The sequence below is a fragment of the Cephus cinctus genome, unplaced genomic scaffold (assembly GCF_000341935.2).
Source record: "Cephus cinctus unplaced genomic scaffold, Ccin1 Ccin1_scaffold0029, whole genome shotgun sequence".
Lineage (NCBI taxonomy): Eukaryota > Metazoa > Arthropoda > Insecta > Hymenoptera > Cephidae > Cephus > Cephus cinctus.
The window spans coordinates 639432-663968 of record NW_014332776.1 but is presented as its reverse complement, the minus strand read 5'-3'; the positions used below and the strand labels follow the sequence as shown (position 1 = coordinate 663968).

At 36.1% G+C, this 24537-nt stretch overlaps 2 protein-coding genes and 1 long non-coding RNA gene across 7 annotated transcripts; 2 read left to right on the top strand and 1 right to left on the bottom strand.

Moving 5' to 3' along the window:
* The first annotated feature begins 399 nt into the window (after nucleotides 1-399).
* Nucleotides 400-13007, top strand: LOC107267817 (ATP-binding cassette sub-family C member Sur). 2 transcript variants are annotated; one of them, XM_025085514.1, is made up of 31 exons: nucleotides 400-742; nucleotides 1717-2165; nucleotides 4318-4578; nucleotides 4754-4856; nucleotides 5875-6102; nucleotides 6188-6385; nucleotides 6454-6600; nucleotides 6709-6912; nucleotides 6973-7110; nucleotides 7193-7355; nucleotides 7434-7612; nucleotides 7678-7800; nucleotides 7880-8120; nucleotides 8192-8297; nucleotides 8357-8618; nucleotides 8687-8824; nucleotides 8900-9142; nucleotides 9201-9442; nucleotides 9529-9594; nucleotides 9656-9739; nucleotides 9888-9982; nucleotides 10051-10286; nucleotides 10366-10587; nucleotides 10654-10835; nucleotides 10897-11068; nucleotides 11142-11379; nucleotides 11459-11586; nucleotides 11669-11856; nucleotides 11937-12040; nucleotides 12122-12318; nucleotides 12469-13007. In XM_025085514.1, exons 2-31 carry the CDS (start codon nucleotides 1939-1941, stop codon nucleotides 12622-12624), a joined length of 5271 nt encoding a protein of 1756 aa, XP_024941282.1. In that variant the 5' UTR covers nucleotides 400-742; nucleotides 1717-1938; the 3' UTR covers nucleotides 12625-13007. The 2 variants fall into 2 exon arrangements, with proteins under 2 accessions (XP_024941282.1, XP_015595444.1); XM_015739958.2 differs by lacking the exon at nucleotides 9656-9739.
* Nucleotides 13008-13147: 140 nt separating this feature from the next.
* LOC107267830 (cGMP-dependent protein kinase 1) lies at nucleotides 13148-23694 on the top strand. 4 transcript variants are annotated; one of them, XM_015739987.2, is made up of 14 exons: nucleotides 13148-13986; nucleotides 17835-17996; nucleotides 18066-18137; nucleotides 18256-18488; nucleotides 18548-18690; nucleotides 18764-18901; nucleotides 18982-19160; nucleotides 19236-19483; nucleotides 19565-19888; nucleotides 19984-20215; nucleotides 20293-20399; nucleotides 20488-20727; nucleotides 20800-20866; nucleotides 20955-23694. In XM_015739987.2, the coding sequence occupies exons 2-14, from the start codon at nucleotides 17880-17882 to the stop codon at nucleotides 21048-21050; spliced, it is 2196 nt and encodes a 731-aa protein (XP_015595473.1). In that variant the 5' UTR covers nucleotides 13148-13986; nucleotides 17835-17879; the 3' UTR covers nucleotides 21051-23694. The 4 variants fall into 4 exon arrangements, with proteins under 4 accessions (XP_015595473.1, XP_015595455.1, XP_015595463.1 ...); XM_015739969.2 differs by having other exon boundaries at nucleotides 17832-17996; XM_015739977.2 differs by lacking the exon at nucleotides 13148-13986 and adding an exon at nucleotides 14716-14851 and having other exon boundaries at nucleotides 17832-17996.
* On the bottom strand, nucleotides 13665-14534 carry LOC107267851. The gene is made up of 2 exons (XR_001537693.2): nucleotides 14397-14534; nucleotides 13665-14009 (listed from the first exon to the last, which is right to left on the bottom strand). It is a non-coding gene; the product is annotated as an uncharacterized LOC107267851 (long non-coding RNA).
* Nucleotides 23695-24537: the final 843 nt, after the last annotated feature.

The window sequence follows — 24537 nt, the reverse complement described above, 5'->3', positions numbered from 1 at the left end:
ATTCTCAATTTCCAACTCGAGTACGTGGTTCAACGATTTCTTTTGGTAATGTAACAATGCGATACAAAAAGTAAAGGAGGTATTACACGTATATTATATTATACGTTACGTATACGTTATACGAGGTATACGTTTATTATATTTCCTAAAAAAATCATTTTGTTTGCGGATAAAAATTTTTTCCGAAAATCTTGTATGTCATCCACATCAATATTGCTCCAGTAAACAATTCGTCGAATTGAAAATTCGCACGAGTCTCTTTCTCGCAGTCACCACGCCTTTGGATGCTACTAGTTAAACAATGAGCAAGTATCTGGCATAGCGATTCCACGACTGTGACTCACGTATCAGAAAATCTCTCTGTAGCGAAGCCAGTGAAGCTGGTCTCTCTCTTCGTGAGCCAGTCAGTACTGCGCGCGCCGTCAACAAGAACGGAGCTCTGTTCTTCGTTTCCACGAGGATCAAGACACGTGGTTAATACATCAAGTAAAAACACCTGTGAAACGTATCACAGTTAAAAAATGTATAAACAACTAGTAACGAATGATTGAACTATCAACAATCATTGCGATTCGTCAATCATCAAAAAGCGCCAGTTTAAAAGTAGATCAAAGCTTCTGCAGCATCCATTCGATTTATACCGATCATATATCAACAGGCCATTCGATTTCTTGGAACAAGTTGAGGAAAACTGTTAGTGTCGGAATCAGTGCCAGTATACGTGCAAGCTCATCCGTACGAGGTACTTATGGACTGAGACTTAATAAATAAATATTACTTTTTTTTTTAAATGTTTCGATAAATTTACCGTACAGTTTCGTCCTTAATTAAATCGATCCACAAAAGAAATTTGTCAAAAATAGCACGTTACGTTGAGTATGTGTCCTAGTAGCATTCAACATGCTGCCGCAAGGGCCGAGGTGTTAATATAAGCAATTAACACTGGGGTCTTTTCTGTCATGGGGTCAGTTACCTAAATACCTATAGCCAGACTCGCATCCTATCAGATACAAGACATATGTACTGAAAAGTATAATCAAGTAGTTAAAAAAATGGTAAATTAATAAAAGTAGCCTCTTTGTTTATGACAGTTATCGGTCAAGATGTCACTTTTCGGGTGTAGAAATGACTATGTATATAATAGTTTTAACGTATTTATCTTGCATAACGGAAATAGCGTCGCGACGCTATGAAGCACGCTATACAAAAAAAAAATACAATAGGATGTTTGAAGGCTTCAATGAGTGAAGTTTGGTGCTTCCCTGACATTAATCGAGTCCCACGCGTACCACTGGAAACTGGCTATTAATCTTAAACGGGTCGCGGCAGATTCGTTTAAAGAGCGGCAGATGAAAGACAGGACCGACGCGACGCATAAAACTGGGGCCGATGTGTTATGCCTGAAAAATGCTGTGATAATAAACGAGGATAATTTATCATGTGAAGAGGAGACTGTTACCGATCGCACGGAAGCTTCAAATGCTTCGATTGACGTTATTCTATAAATATATACAAATGTACATAGCAGTATATATTTCAGAGAGGAAGTGTACATACGATAGTTTTCTATTCCCTTTTCTACCTTTTCTAACGTAACGTATGCCGAGTATAGTATATAAGCTTGTCGTTAGCTGCATACTAAATGCGTGTTTATAAGACATGCATGCAGTCTGTTTGCCAGATATTTTACAAAACTTTCGCCTCTGTTCTGCTTAGATTTAAAATTGCTCAATCGACTTCAACTGGAAAATGTAACGCGTGGCTTGGACGCAGGACATGTAAGAAAGAGATTGAGAAGAGACCTTAATTAGCAGTGGCCGTAAGGAAATGAGAATTAATGGACCAAGTGACTAAGGGATCAAGTGTTCTAAGGGATGAGAAATCGTCGTCATTTAACCTACGTATGATTAACAGCAGTGATTATCGATAACGAGCACCATGGGAATCTGCGAGGAGGTGAGCTCGTTATCCCGTCTTCTGGTGCCGCCCGGAAGACACCTTGTGTGGTCCTGGAAAAGCGAAAATGGTACCACTGTGCGCGTAAGTGGGACGACCAATTCAGATGGGGACTGTATTGTAGAGCTGGTGAACGTCTTTGTTGCCGTTTTGACATTCTTCGTCGCCTGTGTTCTGTCAGTCAAGTATAGATGCACGAAAACACACAAGTAAGTAAACCTTTGTATACTATATCACGTTCGATCATACATTCTTTGAACTGTCAATTAATAAAATTGAAGCGAGTGAATAAGTTTGTTCTCTATGGGGAAAACACTGTTGGGAATTCCCAATGGGGTTAAGTGAAGCGAGTTTAAAAACTTAGCGTTTAAAGTACCTTCATTAATGGATGATTCATCTGGCTATAGCAGTTACGTATGTATCTCAAGAATTTTATCTAATTACGCAATGGTGGTCCATGATGATTATTTTGAAAGAGAAAGGAATTTCCGGTCGGCTGTAGCCTGTATATGGGAAGCTTATTTTATCAGTAACAAGTTCAGGGGACTCTTCGATAAGGACATACCATAAGCGGATGACCCCTGAAAATGGTACTGATACTATTTTATCCTGTTAAGATGTTGCTATTTAAATATGGATAAGAAATCCATTGGTTGTTTACGTAGTTTCTGCACGCAACGAATCATCTATTTTGTGATGTATATATATATAATAGGCTGTTCAATGCACCCTGTATGTTAATTCGTTCTCGGTATCGCCTTTATAATTAGCATACTTATAGCCGTTGTCGGTACTACGTGAATCAAAGGCTATTAAATTGAAACACGTACGTATAGACAGATCAACGTGAGTCATTCGTTTTGCATAAATTACTAATTAGAATTACTTTTAATGATTGTACGTACGGTAAAAATTTCATGTGAATTTTAATCAAAAGGAGAGTCATATTAACGTGCAATATTTATTAATTAAAAATTTTGTTATATTTGAGGTATACTTTATCGTTACTGTGTAACGTACCAATGTATTTAGTTACTAATGGCTTGTGGATTTCTCCACGATATTGATAATATATTAAAAAAATATATTTGATAATGAAAAAATAGGGGAAGAAACATTAATACAAAACGTAGGAAATTCCATAAAAGAAGTCATAATTACTTTGATTATAATGTATTACGTTTGATTAATTAATCTTCGGATATTCCAGGAAGGCGTGTACTTTTATCTGCTTCCTCGTAACTCTTCGTGTTTACTACACTGAAGAATCACAAAGTTAAGGCAAAACACGTGCGACGCGTGATTCTTCCAGCAAACATAATACACCCGCACGCAAACGAGCTCTTACGATACTCTCGGATTACGACACTTTCTGACAATGTTGATTCGAAATATATCCTTGAAGAAATCAAATCCATATTAAAATTTGGAACTGTCGTCTCTATGCCACAAAAATACACCGTCAATCTTAGATACTAAATATAAATGTGTTGCACAATTCTATATAAAGAACTTCCTTACAAAGAACAAACGATTCGTTTGAATTGCTTCTATGTATATATAACTTCCTAACGTACATCAAGCATTGCGAAGAACCATTTAAAAATGTTTAATAAAACTTCAATTGACGTTACCTGCCACTGTAAATAAACAAGTTGTCTGAATACAACAATAACTGCAGTTATACAATCAAATCAAACCGTGGCAAACGTACAGCTACTTTGAATTCGGTTACGTCATCGACGAGGTTGACAGAATTTTAATGGCGGACAATGAGGCCCGCGCGCTGGGATTTCCTTGTGTTTGCAGTACACGTAAATCTGAAACGGGTTTGATATATTCACGAGTTCGACAGAAAGCTTCGGATTTCGTTTCATTCTTCATTCTTATACTACGTTATACGCAACATGTTTGCGTCAGGAGTGTACAGTGCTACTTAATATCGTGTAGTGTCACTTGATATACAGTTACCGGTTTTATTAATTGAAAATAGAAAGACACATAATGGTATATATAAGAGAATCAGGTAACATTCTTATAATGCATAATAGCTGCAGTAACATGCGGAGTACACATAACCTATTCGTTGAGGCTATTCATACGTATTGGCTCGTCAATCTATTTCGTATTGCCAACATGGAAGATTTCCTACGGTAACCATACATTATTAAAATGACAGCTATTTTACTTCCACTGTATAGTACAAGATCGTTATCATGCATCTCGTTAACATTGTTATTCGAAGTGAATACATAGTGATACTATTTTAATGCATCACCAATTGCAATACCATACTGATCATACATAACCTATTTCGCACTGTAAACATAAAGCGATTCCTATGATAACTGTGTGTTGCAGACTAACAGCTGTTTTACTTCCGCTGCATAATACAAGAACATTATTATGCATCTCGTTACTATTGATACTCCTATTCGAGCTCTTGGAATCCTTACTAGTACCGGCAGCTATACTTCCATTTCTGAGTATCCTGGCAACAATCTCTTGCTGGGTGGTCCATCGTCAAACGGAAGTAAGAGATGGGCTCGGAGTGGCGATTTCCGGCGGTGGATTTACAATAATGGCCGTGGCGCGTGCATGGAGATTAATTTATTTACACAGGTAAATAATGCAATTAAATGATAAGAGTATTTTTTATAAATCAAAGATGAAACTAATAATGGTACTGTGTTTGATTATTCGGTTCCAATTTGAGATATCCGGTTCATATGATGAGTCGAGTAAATTTATCGATCTGTTTGTTATGCAATCATTTTTCAAGTGATGTCCATTTTAGATTTGGCCTTACCATCGTATACGTTCGAATGTTTTCTACTGCCGCCGCATCCTGCTGTTGCGGTTTGCTCGCCATGATTGATTCCTTTACGCTTTACAAAATGGTAAGGGAGAATGCCGACAATTACTGTAATCTTTCGCTAGGTACTTAATCTTCTTATATTTTTCTGTCTGTCTGAAAACCGTTTTCTCTCTACTCTCTCTGTTGCGAGATAAAACCTAACCTAACGCCTCGGTACCCTTCTTCTTCGTCTAGTGGCGATTACTCTCCGTAAGTAGTTATCATGTAAACAGGCCAAGATTAACGCGCAAACTTATTACTGCTGGGTTTAAACAGCTAGAGGAAGAGTAAGTACCTCGCTATCGACAATTTCCAGGATAGTACGTAGCCAGCCATTTTATATTATACACAGTTTATGACAGGGCAAAGCTTATTTGCATAATAATAGTTATTACTATATGTTGGCGCGTGCTTATCGCGTTGAAATGTTAAACGCCGTTTTACCTCTCTGAGAAGCTTTGAATTAGCTTTTTAATTAATACTCTGAGCTGTTTAAACCTTTTTGTAGATAACTTATAGTGGATGTATAGGAACTTGAATTTCCTTAATCGGAGTTTATTGCAGAGTATAATGGATCATTTAATGGCACATATAATATGACGCCGTTAAAGATATCAGGTTATCTTCAGGATATCTTCTACAGGTTCATCTAATTTTAACGTTACGGTGAGGTCTTGCTGAACCACCTTAATTTTCTAGGATCACAGCATCCATGATGGGTTTTGTCCTTGACAGATCCTGGACTCAATTATATAGTCTCATTATTTTTATATCCTGTTGTGTAATTCGAATATCGAGGGTGTACGTAGACGGACATATTTATACTCTGTTCTATTTTTAGGTATGCCTAATTAGTGCAGGTAGATTAGAATGGTATACTGTAGCGGGAAATTTGAATAGAGTTTTTTTGGAAAATAGCGAATTCACTGTCTGAAAATATTATTTTTTTATATGACGCCGTGACGTTTATTTGCAACGCTAAAATTTTCGAGGACTAAACAGCATAACCTTGCGGCGTTTACGTTCTCATAAATAACTTTGGACTTTCTTGACGTGTTTAGATGCGAAGGAGTAAACGGTACACGGTACGTCACATCGAACATACACACACTTCCTACCAGCATGATAGCTCTACATTACTCAGCAGACTCACTTTTCACTGGGTTGTCAAACTTTTGGCACGAGGGTATCAAGCGCCCTTGGATTTACTCGACCTTGGTGAGTTACCGGAAGCGGAAACTACCAAGGTGCAGTTTGAGAAATTTCGTAGCATCTATGAGGATGAGAAAGTAAGAAGTTCCTGATGTACTTTCTTGATGAACTGTCTTTCCGAAAAAAATTATGAAGTATGTTAAGGAGTAACTCATTTTTCAGAAAAAATGTAAAAATGGCAAGTTGTCTTTATGGAGATGCTTCTGGAGGCGAGTTTGGTTTTCTTTTACTATTGGCGGCATTCTTAAGCTATTAGGGGATGCTACGACTCTTGTGGGACCAATGGCCATTTCGAGAATTATTGATTATATTTCTGCTACTCAAAATTCAACTGTGGGTCATCGTAATATTAATTATGGGGTAGGTCAAAAATTTAGTGAGCATATAAAGCGTTGTTAATTGTATTGTGATGGTAATTTGGATTTTAGAATTTTGTTACCATTCATCAACTAATTCAAAATGGATACTTCTTGGGGGTTTTGATATTTCTTGCGGTCATTTTACAAAGTACACTCAGCCAGGCGTCGACGCATATTCTAAATATCGAAGGTATTCATCTCAGAACAGCTCTTCAGGTATGTAAAGTTAATCAAATTTAATTAATCGCTATATCAGGTCATCTTAACGATCTATATCAGAAAGTCTTGATTTACATCTAATTGCTTATTAATTAAACAAAATAGGCATTAGTGTATGATAAAGCTCTAAGACTTTGCTCGTGGAGTATTATCGAGGAAGAGAAACCACCTGAAAAGGAAAAAGAGAAGGACGTACAGCGTCATCAAACGGCAGACATTGGAACACTAACAAATTTAATGGCCGAAGATGCGTACAACGTAATGAGCTTCTTTTGGATCGGCCATTACACTTGGGCTGTACCACTGAAGGTATTTTATTATGAATATGTTTTAGAAAAATAAACTGGAATTCATCGTAACTTCTTTTAGATCTTTGCTATAATTTTTCTTCTTTATCTAAAATTGGGAATCAGTGCTATTGTCGGTGCAGTCTGTTGCATCTTAATAGTCACTCCAATGCAGCTATATCTGGGAAAGAAAATGTCGATCAACTCAAAATCAATTACAGTACGTTCTCCATTGATTTGAATTTTGTAAGGTTATATATTTGAATATAATTTCATTTTTTATTTCTTCAATGATTCTTTAGGAAAGGAGCGACGCACGACTTAGACTAGTCAATGAAGTTCTTCAGGGGATGCGTTTAGTGAAGCTTAGAGCATGGGAGGATCTCTTTGAAAATAGAATCCGACAAACTAGAAATCAGGAACTGAAACTATTAGACAAGGATTCTTTCTACTGGGCGTTGATTAGTAGGTTTTAGTATTCTAAACTTATATCACGAATATTTGCACGTTCTGTGATTTATTAACTTTATATTTTTTTTACAGCTTTTCTTACGCACGCTTCCTCAGTTCTGATGACTCTGTTCACATTCGGCGTTTACTTTTGGGTGGAAGAACGACATTTGGATGCTGGAAATGTCTTTGCCAGTCTGGCCTTATTTTCACAACTGACTGTACCGCTGTTCATATTCCCCGTTATAGTTCCCATTATTATAAACGCAATGGTAATTACAAATTAACGTTATGCCATGTTGAAACAGCTCTGTGGACACTGAAATTCACATTGCAGATCTCGACGACGAGACTTGAGGAATTCTTGCTCCTACCGGAAGCTGTGAATATACTTCCTGATGAGGAAGTAAATGACACTGGAAGTATTGATAATTCCAAAAACAATTCTATCGGCAGCGTCGTGAGTATTCTATATTTGTATATATTATTTAATAAGAAAAATACAAGTAAATAAAACTGTTATCCATTAACTGATCTAGGCAGAGGCGAATAACACTCAGGGTGTATTAATTTTTGGTTCTTTGGACAACATCGAAGAAGGAGAGGAGGATCATCACTGTCATTTAAATATAAACGATGACTTAACTCATGCATCATCTTCTGATACGGTTTTTGAAAAAGATTCCGATTTCAAAGATTTTGTAGTCAGGATGGACGGGATCTTCTCTTGGGGTTGCGAGGACAATCAGCTAATAGTTAATGATCTTTGTTTTCCACGAGGTAAAATAATGCCATCCTAAGTAAATGTAAAATCTTGTCAAGAATAATGTTACATCTTAATAATCATTTAGGTAAACTGACCCTGGTCGTTGGTCGAATTGGAAGTGGGAAAACGTCCTTACTCTCGGCGATACTTGGAGAAATATCCAAAGTTAGTGGAAGAGTCGAATGGGCCAAGTAAGTATTCAAACTATTGGACTGGTACCGATCATTTCCCTAAGCGATATTTTCATCAGGGGTACGAAAGTAGCGTACGTAGCACAAAAGCCATGGCTCCTTAACGCAACACTAAGGGATAACATCCTCTTTGGCTCTGAATATCGTCCTAGAAGATATCGTAGTGTTCTGAGAGCCTGTGCTCTGCAACCTGATGTGGACATCCTGCCAGGTCGAGACTTGACAAGGATCGGAGAAAAGGGAATAAATCTAAGCGGTGGTCAGAAGCAGAGGATCACAATAGCCAGAGCCATCTATAGCGATGCTGACACCATAATCTTGGTTTGACTATTATTACCGAATTCCTCTATCCCTATTTGTGAACAGAATCTCTAAGCTCATATTTTCAGGACGATCCATTGTCGGCCTTGGACCAACAAGTAGGGCAACAAATTTTTGACCATGGTATTCAAAGACTCTTACTCAGAAGAGGTCGTTCCGTGATCATGGTGACCCATAGATTAGAATTGATGTCTGCAGCCGAGCAGGTATACATTGTATACGTAGAAATCTATTGACACGAATACAATATATAAATTGTTTTTTTTTTTTTGTAATTGTAGATCGTAGCTATGGAAGGATGTAGACTTCGTGCAGTAGGATCTAGATCTTGGATCGAAGATCACGATCCTGAATTGGCAGCTGAATGGAAGGAAGCTGCGCGTAGGCAGGACGATCAACATCGAGCACACAAAACTGCTAGAGATCGGTGGTCCTTGGTGAGATTGATATCAAGGATTGGTATCACCGTTAGACATAGACATACCAGCGATGGCTCCTGGAGCACTGATCAAGATGCTCACGTGGTCAGTAACCCTTATAATTGTTTTACAACGTGATTATTCATTAATTTCTTTTTTTTAGACACCGCCAACCTTCGTCCCACTCAGAATGAGAAGGTCTACATTGTTAGGTTCTAGATACCTTGCGCATGATCTTACTGATCTTCCAGTACCGACCGAAGAGTGGGGAATTGTTAGAAGAAGATCAAAAAAACATCGAAATGCTGTAAGAGCCACTAGTCTTCAGCCACCAAAACATCCACCACCAGTCTTGCGACAGAGTAGTACTCCCACTATATTAGAAAGTCATTATATAGTTCCTAGGTATGTTGCATGTAATTATAAAAATATATCATTACATTATTATATACTGAAAGTCATTCGCTTCATTGTTTTAATTACTTGTTTAGGAAGAGATACAATACCATTGACAATGGCCAGCATAACAGTATGCTCAAGCAGATCTTCTCTGGGAGGTATGTGAAATTTTCTTAAAATCATTAATGACTATTATTATAACATATACGCGCCTTACAGGATAGTGAGCCTTAATTCAGAAGAGGCTACACTTAGTAGGGAACGAAGTGTACTTCGTAAACTGATGTCTACAAACACGAACAAGTATGTTTTACAGACTTGTGGCGCATCTTCAAATGATTGCCTGGATCGCATGATTTTCGTGTTTCGACGTTATAAATTCTTTGGTTCCGCATGTTACGATATTGTGTACAGTTTATGGAAAATGTAAAGAGGTATTATATTTTTACAGAAGTACCCCAACGCAAGAGTGGGATCATCATCCCGTGAAGAGGCTTCTGTCTACGGAGTCTGGAATCGTCGATGATGTGGACGACGAGGATGATAGTTAGTACAAATGAATCTGTTAATTTCCATTTCAGAATGGTTCAATATTTGATTTTTGATATTTTCAGAAAACTCGAGCTCTCATCATTTAAATCCAGGAGAAGATCTTCGCGAAGATACTAGTGGTTTGGTCACTTCTGTGGTATGGCTGGATTATTTAAAGGCTGGCGGTATAGGACCTGGTCTCACTTACATTGCTGCAGCTTTGGCTTGTCAGGCACTTCGGGTTTATACTGATTTATGGTTGAGTAGATGGACAGATCAAGGAAGTATGCCGAACTCATTCAAACGTAGACACGAAGATGTGAGTTACATTAAGAGAATAAAGTAATTAATAACTCAGAAAAAATGCATGGTTAAGCTATGGAAAAATTTGTTCGCAGACGGTTTTTTACTTCAAAATCTACATAGCCCTATCAGTAGGATCTATCCTTCTGTCGGCTCTTTATAATGGAGTTGGACAATGGGCTGGTGCAAGAGCTCGTCGATGTCTTCACCAGGAAGCCATCGCAGGTCTTCTCAAGGCTCCATTATTTTTTTTCGAGCACACGCCGATCGGAAGGATACTAAATAGATTCAGTGCCGATATGGGTGTTATTGATAAGGTATATCGTACATATAAAATTCCAAAGTTACTCATGATTACTCAATGGTTTTTTTAATTCATATAGAAATTGTCTACATCGGTGCAGCGACTCACAGCTTTTATGCTTCTTTGCGGCTCCGCCATGCTGGTCAATGCCATAATTTCACCTTGGTTTTTGATTGCCGCACTTCCAACCTGTATGGCTTATTACTTCCTGCAACGTTTCTATAGGCGAAGTGCACGGGAACTTCAAAGACTTGACGGAAGGTAAAAGTAATTCTTTAAACATTAACTAGTATAACAATTAATGTTACTTTATTGTTTTTAGCACTCGTGGTCCAGCTTCGGCACATTTTTCTGAGACACTTGCTGGTCTCACAACACTGAGGGCTTCTAAACAGCAATCGCGATTTATGGAAGACATGGTCGAGCATTTAGATTCAAATTCTAATGCATTCCTTATTCTGAACACGAGTAGCAGGTGGCTGGGAATTGCTTTGGTAAAGAAAACTCCTACTGAATAAGATATAATTTAGTCGATACATAAACCTAATTATTTATTCCACATTTTAGGACTATTTAGGTGCAGTTATTGTGATAGCTGCAATTTTTACTGCAATTATATCCGCTGAATTGTATCCCAGTCGTGTTACTCCAGCCCTTGTTGGCCTAGCTGTTAATTACACCTTGTTAGTGCCAATATATTTGAACTGGGTAGTCAAATTCGTTTCCGAAATCGAAATGTACATGGGCAGTGTAGCGCGTCTATCTGCCTATACAAAAACGCCACAAGAAAATTATCGAGAGAATGGTAAAATGTCTTAAACTCATTCTCTAAGTGACATTATTTTTAATATTTAAAAATGTCATTCTAAGCAACGTGTTTGTAGGTTACAGTGTATCAAAGGAATGGCCCAGTAAGGGGGAAATTATTTTCGAATCTGTCTCACTAAGATATGATCCTCAGAGAGAGCCTGTGATTGTGAATCTTAACTTGCATATACCTCCTGGTCAAAAAGTAATTTTATCATAAGTTTCTATCGTTAGATTTGCCGCTTTAAGTGAATTGCTAAGAATGTTATTTTTTCATATAATCGCAGCTGGGTATATGCGGCCGAACCGGCAGCGGAAAGTCTTCAACAGCCATGTCTTTGCTTCAGTTGGTTGAAATTAATCAAGGTCGTATCCTCCTGGATGGTATCGATATTCGTCAGGTTCCTCTACGTACCCTTAGATCACGACTATCCACTATTCCCCAGGATGTCATTATGTTCAGCGGCACGGTTAGGTACGTATCTAAGGTATATTCGAGTTAGAATAATATTTTATAAAGCTTCCCACGGTTTAAAAGAAACATAATTTTTACAGGGAAAACCTAGACCCCTTATGCCAACATACGGATGAAGAACTGTGGTCTGCTTTGGAATTGGCCCAGATAAAAGATATTATCTCATCTCATCCAGAAGGACTAAGTGAACATATTTTCCATAAGTAGAATACCTGGTTAATATTTATACTTACTGCATTGAACATCACTATCAATATTTATACAGATTCTGAAGTACGAGAAGGTGGTGAAAACTTCTCAGCTGGTCAACGTCAACTTTTAAGTATGGCGCGTGCTGCATTACGTCAATCTGCTGTTGTAATCTTAGATGAAGCAACTAGTGCTTTGGATCCAACTACAGAACAGTCATTACTACGTGCTGCCTCATTAGCGTTCAAAAGTCGAACAGTAATCACAATAGCGGTTTGTTGACACTCTTATATTTACACACATTTTTGACAAGGCCTATCGATCATAAACACCAAACGCGATATGGGTCCCCTAACTTGACTCACAACCTTTAAATTTGTTAAGGAAAAAAAATTACTTTATTACTTTATTACTCTCTTTCAGCATAGAGTCGCTTCTCTATTAGACTGTGACAGGGTCATAGTTTTCGACGAAGGTAAAGTCGTAGAAGATGGACCACCAAAGGATCTCATGAGAAGACCAATGGGCTTTTTCTCAGCGATGCTGAGAGCGTCAGAAGACACCAAAGAAAAAACCTAACATGACAAAAATATTTCTACGGCAATCCATCGATGATATATCGATCATCCAAATACTCAGTATTTTAATTAATTAAGTTAGAGAGGTCCAATATAAATACGACTGTCCGAAATATATTGGAAGGTTGGACAGCCGATGAAAAAAAAAACGAGATTATTAAGCGTCTATTTTACCAATAGAAAATGAAAATATTCCATATTTCTATGTACATAATTCATTTGTCTCGTTAATAGGTTCCCGAAGTGTGACAAAGGCGTGGAACTATTTTTCTAATGTTAACGGAGTGTTAGACGTTGTATTATAGATTTACATTTTGTGTACATAATGCGCCGCGTTACGCCGGTGTAAAGTAAATACCTAATAAATATCCAAAGTCATAACTATTTCGTCAGCAAATTCTTTTACGTGACTTATGCGGTGTTTCGTTTCATGGAAATTTCTTTTATTTATTTATAATTATACGATCCTTCTTAAATTTTTCCATCGATTGCTCAACGACGGAAATTGTACATTCTGCGGTTTAATAATTTAGGAATACACGGCGCATACAGGATTATTAGGAAATCGGTGTTTGTCCAGAAAATAGTGTTCACCCGTTATATCGTTCGGATAAGGTGTCAAACGATAATAATTACCGATACTCGCAGCGCTATCACCGTCAGAACGGAGAGCGTTTATTTCGGTTAGTAGCACGAAAGCTGGCATTCCGAAAGCAAGGCGTATTCTTCATACGACAGAAATTCATTTTTTTTCTAAATGAATCATCAGCCTTGACATAATTTATAAACTTTAAAATGATTCTGGACTATCTATAAAAAATGGTGGGAAGACGTGTTTTTTTTTTACGAAATGACAAGGATTTCGAAAATCTGTTAAACCTATTTGGAATTTATCTTTAAACTACTCTGTATTATTTGTTATTTATTTTTCAGAGAATACAATAATCGAATAGTGTGATCTCAAAACTATGAAAATGTTTGTGCTCATAAAGTTACAGTGAAGTGTTAAACGAATTACTAAATAACTACGGGACGAAGAAGTTTTTAAAAAAAAATTTCATCTCTTATTAATTAAAATATAAACGTGAAGAAAATTATACAGTACTATAATGAAACTACGTACAATAATAAAATAGTGAATAATAGAGATAATTTAATCAACTTATACTCAATCCATATCTCTATAAATGATTTAAGCGAAACAATCAAACATTATCATTCGGCAATGCCTTCATAGAGAATCCATGATGCCATTTGTTCTCTACTCAAAAAGAAAAGTCAGAAACATGAAGTTTTCAGCGACCCTGTTGTAACCCGATTACGTCAACGTACCGAAGTCAAACAGCAGCCTCCGTTGAAACAGGTGTGTGCCACATTATGTATAGTCTGCAATGTACAGTCAATATTATAACTACAGTCAACATTGTATCTGAAGAAGTTTGATAAAATCTACAAGTGTCAATTTGATTAGTATCCATATAAATCTCTATATACATATAGATAAAAAAGAAGCGTACCCCTTCGATAATTGGAGTACAAATATTAAACAAAGGAGAGAAATTAGAAAAAAAAATACAATAAATTAAAATAACGCGTGATATACAGATTAATTATTCGATCGTTTTTCACTTTTAAATTTGCCTGGTTGTCATACGTATTCTACGTCATTGGCTCAGCTATATCAATAATGTATCGTTTATCTCATATAAGTGCAAATATAGGTGTAACTAAGGTTAACGCAGTTCGGCATGCCGACTATAAAGAATTGTGTACCTGATATGCCGCTACCTTATCGTTTGACGATGCCGAACAATTTTTTGTCCTTTTATGTAAAACTGCCAAATCCGACGGATCGCTAAAAAATGCGCTTGGCTACATAACCTAGCGTTCAATCGTGTCTGTCTTTAAAACGTGCAAAACAATTGAGCCACGAAGGGCTGAACTTCTAGAAGGATTATTAAGAGTTTATTAAACATTATTAAGAGTGACGTCACGTTTAGGAGGTTAGTATGAAACCCGATTGAATAGGGACACTTGGCGAAAGACTTTATATTACTTTTTATAGACAATATCCACGTAGGTATACCTGTTGATACTACGTCGCCACGTTATCAGATAGATAAGATTTCAGTGTCTTTGTTCAACGAAAAGTCATCAGTTCAGTATACGAAACGATCTATATTGCAGCTTCTCCTTATTAAGTTAAATCTACACGTTGGCGCTGCATGGTGAGTCTTCTCGTCTTGATTCATAATAATCTTAACCTATTATCGTCGATCAATCGACCGAAAATCGATAAGCTTTCATACTGACGATAATGACATGACATCTGGATTTTTATCTAAAACTAAAAATATTGCCTTGATACCATTCTTTTTTCGGAATAAACATTGATATGGCTTTTTATACAATATTAACATTTTTTTTAATTTTCTAATTTCACTGTATATTCGAAACTCAGAAGAAAATATATGCCTAATCAAGATGTATGGTTATGTTAATGAGTCAATTTTTTAGGTAATCCTATTTTTTTCTTTCTTTTCATATTTAGTACCCATATACTGTTGTATATCAGAAATCTATAGTCAGTATCTGAAAAATTAATTTCCGCAGAAATTTTGTAATTGCGATTGTGCCATCGGAAATGATAAAGTCAAAATTAATTAGTTCAGCTAATCGATTCGATTTTTTCTTAAAATTTTCTTCATAGCGATAGAATTTTATTGACACTGATAAACCATTACTGATAAGTCAATATCCTCGAATCTACGTACAGTAAATCGTTCAAGCAATAAATGAATTGCATCGTTTCTCACAATCTTGATTTGTTTGAAAATTATGCAATTAAGACTCTAACTGTAAACTGTACATCTCTACTTCCGGTTGTGAATTCTTCAGCATGTGGGAAAAACACGATGATTTTTTCTTGGCACAACTCTTGCCCGTTTACACGCAAAGAAATGACTATGTATGTTTAGTGCGTCTTGTATAATTGCGCGTTGCGTCTCGTAAGTACGACTCATAGCCTCGAGGCGATAGCGGAGCGAGACAAAAAAATATGAAAAAGATAATAGTTTTGTAAATCAAAGTGAGAAATGGGGAAAGAAAAAAATCAGACGTAACGTTAATAACGCGTACCGTAATTAATCTATGGAAAAAATCATGTATCGCGTAAGGCAGGAGGAAGGAAATGAATAATCAGTTCCATACCAGTTTTAATATCAATACGAAAATGTTTCAGTATTATTGACACTTGTTCACCATAAGTTTTCAGATAAATTGCGCCATCGAAAAGCTAAATTTAATGTCTGACGTTAAAAAAAAAAAACAATTTTCATTATTACTATATTAACTTATTTGATTTATACCTGAATCGTTCTTCAATTACTGGGAATCAGTATATATCGGATAGAAATATTCACCATGTTATCGTGCAGTTTTCTGGAAACATAAATCTGATAATTATCAACAACCTTCGACGATCGACGACATTGATGATGATACTTCTGTAATCACCCTGTAAAAAATAATTACATACTCCAATAGAGCTTTATAAAATTAACTTTCTATAAAAAACTGTATTATGATTAAATGAATTTTTGTGATCGATTAACGAGGTTGGAGCGCTTCGCACTAGATAAATCGGTGTTAAATATTTTCTATCATTTTTACAGAGTTTTACGGAATAAATGGATTGCAGTAGAAGGTGATTTGTATTATAAAATGTGATTATAACCCAGAAAAACTATATGGATGAATTTACAATAATATTACCTGATTAATGTCGATTTCCAAAAAGGCACATTCTTATTCAATTTTTCCCTAGAGTAATATAATTTTGTGCCATTTTATTGTGACATGGCTAAATCTGTTTCTCAAATAGGCCTTTACGAATTCACCGCCTAAATATTTGATAATCTTAACCATATAATAATTATAGCCGTTTATTTATGAAGAAATTTTTTTCGTTGGTTAAAAATACAGGCTAGTATTTTTAAACGGTTAAAATTATCAACTATCTACACGATCAATTCGTAGATCGTTTTTCGAGAAACAGAATAAGCAGTCCTGCAATAAATATCATAAGGAATTGCGAAATACTGTTGGAAAAAAATCCATGAAAATGTATCTCTTCGGAAATTAACGTTAATTAGTTAATGATTTTGCAAATTAAGGTTTTTCTGGATTAAGGACACATGCTGTAGTACAAATGACGCTCAACCAATGTTATTCAATGCATAAAACTTTACAAAAATGATTGAATTTAGCACTAGTTTTTAAAGTAGTTAGAAAGTTGTATTTACGTGAAATATAATGTCGAATATATCGATCGATGATCGATCGATTTTTTATCATTGAAAACTTATCAGAATATCGTATAATAACTTTATAAGCGATACTATCGAACCTAGTCTAGGATTCCAAGCATACCATAATTAAATATATACAATTATATGTAATCACAATTAGCACTATGATTGCTGTAGGAACAATAGCAATCTTGCAATATAAGATTTCACAAGGCCTTGTTTTCATAAAGAAGACCGACTCGTGCTTACGTGTAATCTTGGTTATCAGATGACGTCACTCGTACGTTATGCGAGTCTGATAGCAAACAAAAAGTGCCAGCGCGTACTAGGACCTTTTTCTAATTTCTAATGAACCCACCCTAATACATGGACCAGTATTATTTTACGTAAAATGATAATTATAAAAAAAATATTTTTTAATTATATTATTTCCATGTCATCTCAAAAACTCGAAAAACGTCCTGTTCAATGTGAATTATCTTCAAAGCTTAAAATATCCTCGGATACAGAGTCATTTTAGAAAAATTGGTATCATCTCTTTCTATTTCATTTGTAAATATACCTCGCCCACAGCAATGACGTGAAATTGTGTTAACAAGTCCTGTCAGCGTAACACAATATTGCCTGCTGAATCATTAGCATAACCATGTGACTATTGGTCGTGTAGAATAAGCCACGTGCTTCGCACTTGCTTTCAGTTCTGTGATAATATAACAGGATTCCTTTGTGTTCTCTTTGTGCTCCGTATATGCGTTACGCCTTGAAGTTGTACGATAATGAAACGATCTGGGACAAAGTTTACGTGAGACACCTAGCGCAATGAGAACTGAGCAGGGAAGAAAGAGAAATTTTCTTTTTTTTTAATTTATAAAAAAATAAGATAATTTTTTATTTTCAGAAGGCTCGACCGGCTCTTCCACTGAATAATGCAGGAGATAAATAAGACATGATGAGATTTTCGTGCTTTCCAAAACCGAACATCCTGGCGCAAAGGGGTAGCATGAATTTGACTCCCCTGCCAGGAAAGGATGTTTCATCGGCAGGGATGAGTAGTGGGCAAATGGTTAATGATATTTTTATATAAATGTTTTCGTTAATTACGAGTCAATAAGATATACTGTATTTCTTATAGAATGGCAGCGCAAAAGAACCAATAGCCATGAGCTACAAACGTTCCAGTGAAATTGATATTACCAGTAGCGTGGTGAGTTTATTGAAAAAAATTATTTAAATAAATATTAAATTTTACTCTGTTAAGTGTATTATCGTTTCTATGGTAATTTTTTTTATTTTTCGTCATTTCTTTGTAACTTCTCTTGCAGATACGACCTGTGCCGGTTATAACTGTATCAAATGGTCCAACATCGACGCTACGCTCTAATACTAAGGCCAGAGCACCGGCGCCGCCGATAATCCAACAAGATCAACAACAATCCTCCCAGCCGTCGACGCCCCAGCTGACACAACATCCGACGCACAATCCGAGGGGCGGTGTCATTGGAAGGACGCCGACGCCACCATCGGCTCCGACGCCCGTTTATGATAAAGATTCTAGGTACGTAAGGTGTTAATGATAATTTAAAAAAAATTTAAATATTATCATTGGTATTCTAGATCGAGACGGCAAATCAAAAGAGCAATTCTCGAAAATGAATTTTTGGGTAATCTTGAAGAAAACCAGGTGGAAGCTCTGGTTTCTGCCATGTACCCTAAGCAGATACCTCCTAATACTCAAGTAATTCGCGAAGGAGATATAGGTATAAATTTTGTGATTTATTACTTTTGTTTGTTATTAAAGAAAAATTTGGGAATTAATATACAATTTTGTAGGATCTCATCTGTATGTCTCGGCCGAGGGCGATTTTGATATTTATGATGGTAACAAGTTCCAGAGAAGTTTTGGTCCTGGTGTAGCATTTGGAGAACTGGCACTACTGTATAATACAAAGAGACTACGTTCCATAACCGGTACCACATATGTCCTATATGAATGATGAATTACAGATAGCTATGAGATTGGTTCTACAAATGTCTCTTTTCAATTTCAGTGAAAAATGGTGGCAAGGTATGGGTCCTGGACAGATCCGTATTTCTTACTGTGATGATGAGAAGCGCCCAGGAACGACTAGAAGCCAACATACGATTCCTTAGACGAGTGTCCGTTCTACAAAAATTACCTGAACCCAGAGAACACGTGCTTACAAAAATTTCGGATTTAATACGCGTCGTAAGTATTCTGAATTTTTATCTGAACATTATTTTTTCTCTATGAGCCATAATGAACTTCATCATTCTCGTGCAGGAATTTTTCCCAGCTGCTGCGCGAATAGTCAAGCAGGGCGAACGTGGTGAGAAATTCTATATAATCAGCGGAGGTAACGTAAGGATAACAAAGGACACCGACTATGATGGTGAGGAAGAATTACTGGTACTGGGAAGAGGACAGTATTTTGGTGAAAAGGCACTTTTCGATGACGCGGGTGAAAATCGAAGGCATGCAAACGCCATTGCTCTGGCTCCCGGTGTAGAATGTCTCACTTTGGACAGAACGTAAGTACGAAAAACATTTTTTGTTTTATATCCCTTAAAATATGAATAAAAATGTTAAATTATCACATTATCATCTTATAGCACCTTTTTAAATTACTTGGGCGGTCTCGACGTTATTCGCAATAAGGACTGGTTAGCAGAATACGAAAAGCAGAAACGTTCTCTGACGCCAAAAAAATGGACCAATGCCTACTCGAATTTAGTTCTGTCCGATTTGGAGGTGCGAGGTACTCTAGGAGTCGGTGGATTTGGTCGTGTTGAATTGGTAACACTTCGTTCAGATTCTGATAAGAGCTTCGCCCTGAAGAAGCTCAAAAAGAAGGTGATGGTTGATCAGCAACAGCAGGAACATGTTCTCAATGAGAAACATATTATGCAGGCTTGCGATTCGCCGTTCATTTGCAAGTAAGTGATTCATTGTGTACGTAATACAAATTTTCAAAAATGTTCTATGTGCCCAGAACACTTTTTCTTTTGAATAATACTTTACTTGTCACCAGGCTTTATCAAACGTACAAGGATCACAAATACGTATACTTCCTTATGGAAGTTTGTCTGGGAGGTGACGTGTGGACGACGTTACAGAGAAGAAGATATTTCGATGATCACACGGCACAATTTATGGTTGGATGTGTGGTAGAGGCTCTGGACCATCTTCATTCTCTTAATATTGTCTATCGAGATCTCAAGCCTGAAAATCTCATGCTAGATACTCGTGGTTATTTGAAATTGGTAAGGACAGATGTTTGGTTTTTTTTTCATGATAGACTGTACCCTCAATTTTATTATATATTTAATATGTGTCTTAGGTGGACTTTGGATTTAGTAAGAAAATTGGTCCAGATAAGACTTGGACCTTCGCTGGGACACCTGAATACGTAGCCCCTGAAATAATTTTGAATAAAGGACACGATAGGTGCGTTTATAAATATAAATTGGGTATATTTTTCATTATTTATTTAATTATTAGGATCCATTATTATGTTTATATTATTTTTTTCTAGAGCCGTAGATTATTGGGCCCTGGGTATCCTCACGCATGAACTCTTAGTTGGTAAACCACCGTTCAGAGGTCCTGATCACATGACCACCTACAATAAAATTCTAAAGGGCATAGATATGGTTGGAATACCTAGTATTGTTAATAAAAATGCTAATAATCTTATTAAGAAACTCCTACGACTTAGTCCGTCTGAGCGTTTAGGTTATCAAAAAAATGGTATTCAAGATATCAGAGATCACAAGTGAGTTTATATAAATTTACATGATATTTTATATTTATATAAATATTATTATAATTATTCATTTTCGTATAGGTGGTTCTTGGATTTCAATTGGCAAGCCTTGCAGAGGTTAAGTCTACCAGCACCGATCGTTCCTACGGTCAGAAATAAAATACATAATTTATCTACAAGAAACTTGCACGATATCATAAAAACGCACTTTCTCTATACTCTCTATTTCATTACAGATACGGAGTCACGTTGACACAAGAAATTTCGAAAGATATCCACCGGACCGAGAAATACCACCAGATGAATTCTCCGGCTGGGATATGGAGTTCTGATGAGAGTTTTGAAATCGAAGGGAAAAAGAATATTAATGCAAAAAGACGAATTATTTATTTAGTCACGTTATTTCGGCTATAGAGACATCACATTCGATCTTGCAGATGCACCCGAAGAATGTCGAAGAAAGCCGAATCGAGTTTCGCGTTACACACACAGTATAACCTCTATGGATGCATACCTAACAGTTCAATTATTCGTGCATCTATCGAGATCCGTGCGACGAACACGAATCAATCACGTGTTTGCTTTGAAAGGAAAGAGAATTAAACATTTTTTAGTTGTCTATCTGACCGACGCCAATCGGGCGATACTTAATCCCAGTTCTTGAGAGCACCTAAGTTCTACAGGCACTAAGGGGAGATTACAATTTATCCGGCCCCTGTACCTAACAATTGTTTATGGTTGTATTTTTCACGAGGAAGAAAATAGTATATGAGAGTTATTGCACTAACTGCTACAATTTTCGAATAATGCAGTCGGAAATAAATAATATGAATTTTTTAATAATAGTTCGGTTTCTAAAGCACCAGTTGACTTGGAAAACAGCCATGTAATAATTATTATGTTAGCATGTTTAGTTTAGAAAACTTGACAAATGTGAAACAAATTCAAACCAATGTTATATATTACTGATCCTGATCGTGTTTTAGTTAAAAAGAATCGTACACAATATTGCAATGCTGCGATGGGCCACGCCACTGCTGATCATATGTTATGGATCAGTTGACTCCGTTAGCGCAAATTGTAATTTACAAAATTATATGTTACAGAAACTAGAGCAGTTAGCGCTCATTGTGCTACTCATACACTATTATGTTTTTCGTAAAAAAATACAATCATAAGCAATTATCAAAACAAGAGGCCGGAGAAATCATGATCTCTCCTAGTTCTGTGTAGAGTTAACCAAATAGAGTTATTTCGTGCAGAACCGGGTCCAACTTCCATTATTCACAAACCTGAAGTATCAATGAAAGATATAATAGACAAGCAAAGATCAAGAATGCAACGACAGAGGTAATATTGTAGTTATTTTTTTATATAATGATCTGGACAGAGTAGCTTTCATGTACATCAAACAAATTTTCGACGAGAAGTGATCATTAAAGTTGCATTCACAAACTCAACAAACTATGTACTCAATACTACAAATTGTATACAGGGTGGCCACTAAAAACCTGAATGATATAAAACAAAATCCTCTTCAAATCCTTCAGTCTTTCAGTGGCTACCCTATGCTATTATAGAAATCGAATGACAATGATTTATCTGTATTATTGTTATTATATACATAAGTCATTCAATTTCATTTGACAGTAATTATACATTGTCATTCATCATGGTATATATTTATGTACATGTATAGAGATATATTATATGTCCCGTCTGAAGTGGGATATCTGAAGTTACCGCGTTCAAAAGCAACAAAAGAAAGAATCCACTGCAGACACTGCTGTAAAATAAAACAAAAATTGATTGTCTGAAAAGGCAGAACGATTAGCATTTATAGGTTAAGATTGTAAGTTATTATAATTAGAGTCTGCTCTCTCTACGTCGCCACTCTTCAAGAAGTCGTCTCGTGTTAAAGCTGACTAAGCTTTCTCTCAACCAAAAGCAAAACGGAAAAGTTGGTTCAGACTGTATATGAATCCAGAGAAAATCTGACTATAAATTTTTTCATAGTGTAAAGGACTAAAACGTACCGATACGACGCGCATGCGCAACGCTCGTATATTAGCACAGGGTTAGCGGGGTACTAAAATTCTTAGAACTCAATTCTACATTCCGATGGCTGGGCTCGTAGAGAGAATCAACTGTGAGAGCCTTTTACGTACAAATAATAGAATGATTACTTAGATGAATCTTAATAATCTAGCTACTTCACATTACAGTGATACATAGGTACAAGTCGTTCGGTAGATGTGATTATGTTCCATAACCTAACTGGATATTTCGATTATCGTTGAATTCCATGACACATGTTGAAGCTATCAAAATATTGTATCTCATTCAAGACTCGGCAACTTCAAACTTCCTACTTGAAATGGTATTACATAGATATTTCATAGGTATACCAGATTATTCAACCCAAAAAGACCACCTTAATATGGCTTTACCATAGGACTCAAATGAGCGCGCTAACTTCAGGTGGTGCGTTTTTATTGAATAATCCTGTACATACATATATATATTTTAATACAACCTTCTTGAATTTACCATGCTTCTTTTCCGCTACTATACTTAACATACAGAACATACATAACTACACTGAACATACAGAATTTTCGTATACATAAAATCAATTGCGTCTTGACACAAAAATCTCGTTGAATTATATCACTTTATTTGCACATTAATCTTACCTGTCAGTTATTTTAACCGATTTGTACGTGTATATGACGAATGTCTGATTATTTTTAATAGGTATTGCTTCGTAAACGAGTAAAAATTATCGAGCGATATGTGAACGATAACGGGTATCTGATTTGGTAAAAATGATTAATAACTGTCAAAGAGATATCAATGGGCGTTACAGATTAAGACGTGCATAAAATAACCGTCATAAGAAGTGATGTCATCGGAGAACGTATTTAATGAAAATTATTGTATTTACTTTTTCTTTCAAATTAATATTTATTGTTTGCATTGTATGGTTTCTTCAACCCTTAACATAGTTCCTATCCGCTTAGTTTTTGGTGTTCTTCGCTACATCCTTAATCTAATATCATCATTACGTATGTCTGATCCATACTACTTGTACATTCACTATTTTTCATTTGCAATCTTGTATATGACAACTCCTCTTTTAAGATTTTCACTATTTACTTATTACCTTGTACTTTTGTATTTTGTATCCCTCTTCCACCCCTCCCCCTCTTTTTCGTGATTTTTATTTCCAATTAATAACGTGAATTTGAACGATTCACGATATTTCCTAGAACTTAGCAAATATATCATAAAATATATCTAGTCGCAATCGCATTTTAAGAAATTTCACGATGGCCAATCAATTCATCAGAAAAATGTAATGGTTGACGTGTAAGCAATTACGTCACTGGTATGTGCGATTAAACGAAGAAACAAATATGTAACGTCAAAGAATCTTATCAGTTTATAAGAAAACATTCAAACAAAGACCTTAAGATAAACTCGAACAAGAAGCATTTACTCGTAATGCATGTTGCAATAGCATTCGATGAACATCTACAGTTGTCTTAATTACGAGCAATTACAAAAAAATAAAAAAAAAATCGGCAGAACAGAGTCGCAATCTATTTTGAGAATACCGCGCTTTAGTAAAAATTCGAATATGTGAGGCAGAGCAATCCATTGATTTCATGCCATTCCAGTAAACAATAGGTAACAGTTATATATCGAAAATATTACAGTATCATACTAAGGGATGTAATAGTTATGCATATCACGTGTTTTGTGACTATTGTACAACTTAGTCGGACAGTTTAACATTGTGCATGTGTAATTATT